The 8,755-nt window shown below is 34.5% G+C and overlaps 1 protein-coding gene across 1 annotated transcript; it reads right to left on the bottom strand.

Annotated features, from left to right (window-relative positions):
- Positions 1 to 583: 583 nt before the first annotated feature.
- On the bottom strand, positions 584 to 3,067 carry LOC143243179 (uncharacterized). Its single transcript, XM_076486988.1, has 4 exons — positions 2,871 to 3,067; positions 2,625 to 2,678; positions 1,443 to 1,518; positions 584 to 808 (listed from the first exon to the last, which is right to left on the bottom strand). The coding sequence occupies exons 1-4, from the start codon at positions 2,980 to 2,982 to the stop codon at positions 724 to 726; spliced, it is 327 nt and encodes a 108-aa protein (XP_076343103.1). The 5' UTR covers positions 2,983 to 3,067; the 3' UTR covers positions 584 to 723.
- Between the last annotated feature and the right edge of the window lie 5,688 nt (positions 3,068 to 8,755).

Genomic DNA, 8,755 nt, shown 5'->3' with positions numbered 1-8,755 from the left:
TATATATATCTACACACAACGTCTATCAAGTATCCATTTAAACCGACTACAATGTCCTTCTAAAAATCGATACCATTAAATTGAAACGTTTCTTATAAGGTGGAAGATTAGAGTGTAAAGTTTATAGCCTTAATACATTATATTTATAACGGTGTCTAAACTTCACGCAGAACACCAGCATAAAATGTATAGAAAGTAAGTAAATATATGTGACTGAAGGTATATTACATTCTTGTTATGTTCGTCTATTTGTGCTCTACCCACCACAGCTATCGATAGCCGGTTTCTAGCGTTGTAAGTCCCAGACACTCGGTATGAAATGTGATGACATTTCCCGTTATCACAATACTTACTTTAGGAAGATGAAAATTCTGGACTTTTTTGGCCCTCTTCTCTTTTACACTTTTACATTTTCTCTTATCGTCTCTATTAACAGACTGGTCTTCATCTTTTGTGGTACAAGTGAATATTTAATTTTTTTTCTATCATCTTTATTTGTATGGTCTTCTGTGTTAGCTGATTTTACTGTTTTACATCTACAACAATTGCACTTCCAAATAATGACACTACAAAAGAAAAGCGCTAATAAATAACATGGATGATTTAATTTGACTCTTATTTGTACATCAGTGTTATGTCAATTAAAAATGGAATATAATTATAATCTAGAAATAATAATATTTAACAACGACAGCCACAGGGACGTTCTCTCCCAGTGGAACGTCAGTAAGTATATGAACATATAACACTAAAATAGGCGGGTTCAGTTCCCCACGGTGGACATTGCAAGTTGACCCCTGCTGCATCTCTTTAAAATAAAGTTAACAAATGTAAAAAGGAATAAAATGTTATAGCTCAAGAGGGATAATTGAATAATTATTATACTCGCTGATAAATTTCAATTTTAAGACCATATTCAAATAAACTGAAAATCATTAATTAGTTAAAGAACTTTTTTGAATGAAAATGCCTTTTATATTTATCTCAAGTACTCGAATTGTAATAATTTAGGTTACCCATATTTTACACGTTTCAATTTGAAGTATTTCTACTGACACGCACAGTACCTTATTGTATTTACATATAAAAAACAGGTTGAACAATAACATACTTACAAGGAATGTTTTTCATCAGAAGAACTTGTAATATTGTAAAACGTGATCCACAATTTAAGCTTTAAGTGAATCTTCACACTTAAAATACACTTTATTGTAAACTGATGATGCTAATTTCCCCTTATATATTTCTTTTTAATGCAAGCGTTTGTATCCTTTTGATTATTTATCATTCTAATTAAAAGAAAGTAACTAATATTTTTTTATTTCTCAGTCCCTTTAAATTCATTATTAAGTATATACACACATGGTTCAACTATTAATAACATAGAAATTATATTAAGATCTATTCAACAAAACATAAAAAAAATACTGTTTTGTTCTTACCTTAAAAAAATTAACAAAAGTGGTATTCCTACTGCAGCAGTTACCAATGGAATCGTATGTTCTGACATGGATGGTGCTGAAATGGAAAAATACAAGTTAAAAAGAAAGTTAGTCAAGTGCAATTTGTTTTTGTTATATGATAGTATTGGAGGAGGCTACGTTTCATTTGGTATACTTACAGTGAAAATAACAAGATAACCACAGCGTTCTGAGTTACTGGAATCGAAGAAGTTCCACTCTTTATTCAAACACATATAAGTTTAATGCACATGGATAAAACAGTACATGTAAAGAAGTGTGAAGTATCACTTTAGATTTACTTTCTTCCTTGATAATCCAAGTAAAGGTATTTACTTATCATATCTTATGACAACCAAATACACTGACTGTGTTTTCATATCAAATCAGGATGATCATTTGACGCATCACGTGACTGACCACCATTACAGCAGATATATATATTTGTAACAAGACAAAAGGCAAAAGTAACAAGTTCTCAGACTTCCAAGGATGTATGATTGTCGACACTGACTTACTAGCAATTTGTAAACTGAATACTGTTTATATGTTTCACTATTCAAAGAAATCTGTAATTAGTGTTTAAATGAACTACAAACGAAAGAGAATATATTGGAAAACTATCGGTAACAATTCAAAGGGAAAGTACATGGACGGTCTTTTTTGTTGTAAACTAATGTAAAACTCTGCTCTAGTCAACCAGTTTTTATAAAATAGTCAAGGTTTAAATAATACAACAATACTAGGAGGAGGAAAATACTTATGGCATACAATTACTGGTCCAAAAACTTACTTCAGACAACAGAAAAGCTCAAACTGTGAACAGTGAATTAGTGGGAATGATAGACGTGGTTTGGTGAATCATGTTTTACCTGAGTTGCTATGAGTGGTGAAATGGTAAGATATTTATTATTTAGAATAGAAAATAATGTCCACAATGCACTGGAATATTATAAGAGATCGGGTCTTCACACATTACTACATTTTTTACCTTCATGAATAAGGGATTGAAGAAATTTAATGGGAAGAAAGAACAACACGCGTCAACACAAACATCGTCACAGTAATATTTTTCCATCACGACATTTTGTCACCAACCTTTCCACACATATTATCTCACGTTAAAGGTACGTTTTACGTAATCTTATATGTAGCATAACTTACTTTTCCTTGGAGAAGGAACGTATGTTTCTTCCTCCGTTCCTGGTTGACTTGGATCTAAGAAAAAAGCTTGAAATGTTTACAATGTTAACTTTGACAATTAAAAATAAAATAATGGATGAAGTATATAATAACTAATTTACTGCTTAGTTTGTTCGAAACAGTTTTTCCTTTTTCGATTTATTTAAAAATTAAAATTCACAAATACTGATCACACATATAAACGCTTTGAAGGAAAGCACAACTTACAACACAGGTTATGTCTCAGTGTGAGTCCTTCAGGACATTGGTAGTTTTCACTAGGTTGTACGCATGCTAAAATAAAGTATAAGATGGTTCGTAGTTCAAGTATTGTTGACATAAGAAATAATATTTTGCACTGTTTATTTGTAATTTAGCACAACACTACATCATGGGCTATCTATGCTCTGCCCATCACGGATATCGAAACCCGGTTTCTAGCATTGGAAGCACGCAGACAGTTTGCTGGGCCACTTGGGGAATTTTTGACCTGATATGACACTTTAGGCTCATAACAAATTATTAACTACTTTTCTTCGTGAAAGCTCATACATTGGAAATCCTGTAAGGTATAAACAAAATCTAACAAATATAGTTGATGGCTTATCTTGTTCTTTATCTATTGTATCGTAAGTCACAGGAGGTTTCAAATCAATGTATTTTCATAATTAATAATAAATAAGGATTTACAATGCTAAAGTTAAGGGTTCGATTTCCCCTCGGTTGGTACAGCGGATATCCCTTTGTAGCTTTCCTATATGAAAACGCAAATTTTGGTAATTAAAGGCCCGGCATGGCCAGATGTGTTAAGGCATTCGACGTGTAATCTGAGGGTCGCAGGTTCGAATCCCCATCACACCAAACATGTTCGCCCTTTCAGCCGTGGGGGCATTATAACGTGACGGTCAATCCCACTATTCCTTGGTAAAAGAGTAGCCCAAGAGTTGGCGGTGAGTGGTGATGACTAGCTGCTTTCCCTCTAGTCTTACACCCAGATCAGAATTAAAGATATGCTCAGTAACAGATACAGTTAATCAAATAAGCTCTTCAAACTTTCTTATTTCAAATGATAAGAATGTATTGTTTCATCGCTTGATGTGAAAAGTGGCTAAACAATGTCTCTGAATACCAGAACTTACTGTGTGTTTGTAACAAAAGAAACATTTTTCTGCTATAACACTGTAGCATTTTGTAATTTCAATATTTTCACAGACGATTAAAGAAATCATTCAACACTTTTGATTTTTTAAAATTATTTGTTCTATATTATGACTTGTAAAGAAAACAACAAAACCTTTCTAATTTCTAACATAAGGTTATCTCGTTTTCTGACTTCACGGAATGTCTAATTTCATTAATTGTGTTATGCTATTGATTAAATTTATTCATATCTATGTATGTATTTAGTTATTGCATATGATAAAATAGGCCCGGCATGGCCAAGCGCGTAAGGCGTGCAACTCGTAAGCCCGCGTCGCGCTAAAACATGCTCGCCGTCCCAGCCGTGGGAGCGTTATAATGTTACGGTCAATCCCACTATTCGTTGGTAAAAGAGTAGCCCAAGAGTTGGCGGTGGGTGGTGATGACTAGCTGCCTTCCCTCTAGTCTTACACTGCTAAATTAGGGACGGCTAGCACAGATAGCCCTCGAGTAGCTTTGTGCGAAATAAAAAATTATTTCGTAATGATAAATTTATATCTGCAGACAAGTTTGATTTTCAACATTTTAACACCTCAGGCTTGACGCGGAAACAATGGCGGTGAGCTGTATGTTGGTAGTTGGAAAGGTGATTTCATGGATTTTGGAAAATTTATGTACAATCATTAAATATAAATCGAACATATAACACTTTACGTAAATTGTAGTAAAAATGGATGGAATCCGATTCATAATTTAAAGTTTTTTTTAACTTCTAAACACTACCAAAATCGATTCTTATAAGCATTTACCTTCCAAGAAATGAGTGATGAAAATTGGTTTGTGTGCTTTTATCTCCCAGTTTTTTGAGTATTCAATAACACACTTATACACACCGGTATCAGAAAAATCAAATTTATAAATCATTAAATCACCCGTGGCTTTGTTTACTCGAATTTTATCATCGTCTGTTGCTATTCCACCGTAGGGGCCAAACCAATAATACTGGAAAACATCAATGGTATAAGTTTTGATCCCATAGCTGTCAGGGACACACGGAATCACCTGTGGGGCGCCAAGTATAATACTTTGAGGTTTAACCTTTATGTGTCCAGGCATTGCTATTATTACAGCATATAATGCTATAAAAAGCAATGTTTTAAAAAAGAACTTCACCATCTCTATATCTTAAAGTTTGCTCGCAGTAGTAACTTGAACGTTTTCCAAAATGTCTCCTAATTATCTGTGTTGCTAAGATACTGTTTCATTGTTAATATTATAAATATTGTTGCTTAGCATTTACGTAAGAACTACAAACAATATATCATAAAAGTTACGGAGTTCGGATTAAACGCTAAAAGCTGACAAAGTACAGAAACTAAAACGTGTGAAATTTATGATGATGCTACAGAAACCACAACTCCATTTTACACAGCTTTGAGTTGAATTTAAAATAAATAAATTCAAAACGTGTGAAAAAACGTCCAGTGTTTACGTTATTTTATCACAAAATAAGATATTGTTGTTTCACATCATGCTTAGAGGCAACGAAGAAACACCACAACAATATATCACAAAAGTTACGGAGTTCCGGAATAAATACTAAAAGCTGATAAAAGTTACGGAGTTACGGATTAAACGCTAAAAGCTGACAAAGTACAGAAACTAAAAGGTGTGAAATTTATGATGAGGCTACAGAAACCACAGTTCCATTTTTAAAGAGCTTTGATTTGAATTTAAAATATACAAATTGAAATATGTGTGAAAAACATCTAATGTTTACGTTATTTTATTACAAAATAAGACATTGTTGTTTCACAATAATACTTGCTAAATAATCACAATTATTGTTGTGAAAATAGTTCAAACAACTCGCCTGGCAGGTAAATTACATATACGGAATTTAAAAAGTTTCTATTCTTCCCTTAAGTTTCCCAATTTGAGTTAAAATATTAAAAATAAAAGCATCATAAACAAACTGTTTACATACTGATTGGAACAGAATTACAAGAAAAAGAAATTTATTTATTTTCTCCCATGAAGATACCTAGGGGGCTGAATATAAAAAATCGTGGAGTTAATTACATCACAGGCCTAATATCAATGTCTTCTCACAAGTATAACTAATTGTGATCACACTCTATCAGTTTAGAAAACGTCTTCACCGTAAGATTCGTTGCTGTGACAAGCTGCTTATATAAATATTGTGCTTGGTCGTCGGCAATGGATAGGACAAAGTATAGTTGATATAATAATGTACATGTTTGTTTTTCAAAAATTCGTGAGTGCTTACGAAGCACATGAGGTTGATGTAGCACAGAGTGCCGGTTTTGTAACTGTGGCTGGAGGTGCAAGCAACCCTGTTAATGGAATTATCTGCAATTATTCAATGAGAGACTGGTCGTTCTGTGAGTCAGTCACTTTCTCTTGAAGTTATTCACCTCATGAACAATCTGAACCTGTTCATTCCGAGAAAGATTTTTATAGCCTTTTTCCACCACAGGATTTTCTCATGTTTCCCTGTACACCTCCTGCAGAGTCAGCTCGGTCTAATATTGCGTATTCAGGTATGATTTCTCAGGTATGTGATGTTTTATCCCTTTTTTATGATTTCCTACAATCCTCATCCTTTTTTGTTGTATGATAGCTCTCAGTTCTTCTTTACCATATTTAGTTTTCCCACTTTCTTTGGATATTAGGGTTCATACAAAGCATTTTACTTCATAATTGGTTGAGAGTTCCAGCATGTCTTGCTTCCTATGTGCTGTGGACAGTTTGTTTGACGAACCAACAAGTAGCCTATCCGTTGTAAGACTCACAGGTGTTGGAATCTATTTTGCCAACTTGGGAGTACCCCCCTGACTTCCAGTGCTTTTAACCCATGTCTCTGTATTATCCTTACTTTTGTGGTATTTATCTACCATACATTTACTTTCAGGTACTCTGTACGAAAGTCCTGAGGTATTTGAGGAACAGCCTCTCCTTTGTTACTTCTAAGATAACTCATTTTTCATTCTCTACTCTCACCTTGCATACATAATTTTTCTGTTGTTGAAACATACTGGGTCAAAATGCAGCCTTCTGTCAGATTTATTTGCTGCCCACTTAGGAAATCATGTGTAGCTCTGTTTCTTAGTATATTTTCAAACGTATTCCAGACTCTGGAATTGCATGCTGGGAACACCTGCATCAACACTCTACCCTTTCATTTTTGGTAGCACATTTGCCACAGTTGGAATCGAGACAAGCCCCTGTTCCTGTTTCCCATCCTAGTGCTCCCCAGCTTTTACCTGTTCCTCTTTCCAGGTGTTTTTTTCAGTGTAGATCATCATAATATCAACAGTACCAGTTGATAACTGGATGGGAGCTCAGGTGTGTGACTTTCTTCCCCTTGGCTGTGTTTCACCACAGATTGGTGGATTATTTGGACATGTCCTATGCTTCCTTTACCTTCCTCTTTTTATCACAGATATCCATTTCTTTCCTTCCTCAGGATCCCATTAACAGCCAGCTTCTGTTGGAGGTAGTTCAAGACCTTCTGTCCAACAGAACATTGAATCTGGAAATCATCTCTATCACAGTTTCTATTCCAGCTGTTTGTTGTTGTCATTAAAACTGAAGACTAGCTATATGTCATAGTCTTTCAATCAGTTTCTCAGTCTCCTTTTTTTGTTTTATAATATAGAGTAAAAGCAAAAAACATAAGTTTTTGCACATTGTAGTGAATATGTTTGACTTCCTCCTTCAATTATACTTTATCTGTATTGTGGAGGCAGGGCTGAATTATTTATTAGGCACAGTGCCTAGGGCCTATGAAAACTATAGGTCCATGAAAATTTTCCTTAAAAGTTAATTTTGGTTTAACTTATATGGCTGGTAGGGCCTACAAACAGTAGGTGCCTACGTCCTACAATCGTCTTGATACAGCATGGTGGAAGAACTTGGGATTGTTATGGTTCTTTCCCATCAACTGTCTTTTGTGTAGCTTATTCTGAAGATGTTATTTGTCTTAGGTTGGTTCTGGTCATTTTCTCTCTCATACACGTTTTTTCAATCCAGGTCATCAGGTTTTCTAAGTTGATATACCATTTTGAATTCTTAACATACGCTCTCTTCAGGAGTCAGGGGTTTGATATCCCTTCTGGTCTCATTAATTTTAGGTGAAGATGGTATGATCCTCATTCTACACCCACCCTCTCTATCTGTGTCAGTTTCCAGCAGCACAGATTTTGGATGTAGTTGTCAAGTACAGTCCATCATGCCCTAGCCACTTTGTGTCTCGGGACACTTCCATTTTTCCCCAATACTAATTAGATTTACTTCTCAGTTTTTGTCTACCAGAATATACAACACATTTCCCAGATTGGTGAAGAGTATGGCTGGTTTAGAAGTAGTGTAGTCTCCCACATCATATCTACATATCTAATTCTTTAGACTCAAGGTGTGTCCTTGTACTCTTTCAGAGGGTGCTTCTTTTCTTCCCTTGCACCAATTCAGTGTGTGATTCTATCTGATTATATAAGCACAGCTAATGTACCATATTAGAAGTTAGTTTTTCTATACATAAAATGTACTTCCTCTCCACTCAAAATGAGTGATTCAATTCTCCACTAAAACTCAAAACAGTAATTTGATAGAACTGAATAGAGGAAGTCGCACATATAATGAGTGTATAGCACTTTCCTTTGTGGAGGATTATCCATGGTAATTTGCATGAGAGACATTAAAATGAGTCATTTCCAAAGGAAGGGAGGAAAAAGGCTTGTGGCATGTTTTACTTTTTTTTTTCCACATAGAGGGCAGCACTAAATGAGACTAGTTATATGAAATACATTTTCAGTATAGGAAACATAACTTTCACTGTTACCCTGCTTAACATCTTATTTTGTTGAAAATCACCTATATTTTCATGAAAATTGGGATCATCTAGAAATTTTTCCCTCTCTCTAGTATGTTTTCTTGGCCTCCAAATTAAC

The sequence above is a fragment of the Tachypleus tridentatus genome, unplaced genomic scaffold (assembly GCF_004210375.1).
Source record: "Tachypleus tridentatus isolate NWPU-2018 unplaced genomic scaffold, ASM421037v1 Hic_cluster_2, whole genome shotgun sequence".
Taxonomy (NCBI): Eukaryota; Metazoa; Arthropoda; class Merostomata; order Xiphosura; family Limulidae; genus Tachypleus; species Tachypleus tridentatus.
Note: the sequence above shows the minus strand (reverse complement) of the source record. Positions and strands in the feature narration are given on the sequence as shown.

What these genes read in the sequence shown, in the direction of transcription:
- LOC143243179 (XM_076486988.1), bottom strand. Translation starts at nt 2,982, where the DNA reads ATGTCAACAATACTTGAACTACGAACCATCTTATACTTTATTTTAGCA. An exon ending in CGTTCCTTCTCCAAGGAAAA is followed by an intron (nt 1,519 to 2,624) that starts GTAAGTTATGCT and finishes TTTCCATTTCAG; the next exon opens with CACCATCCATGTCAGAACAT. An exon ending in CTTTTGTTAATTTTTTTAAG is followed by an intron (nt 809 to 1,442) that starts GTAAGAACAAAA and finishes TTTATTTTAAAG; the next exon opens with AGATGCAGCAGGGGTCAACT.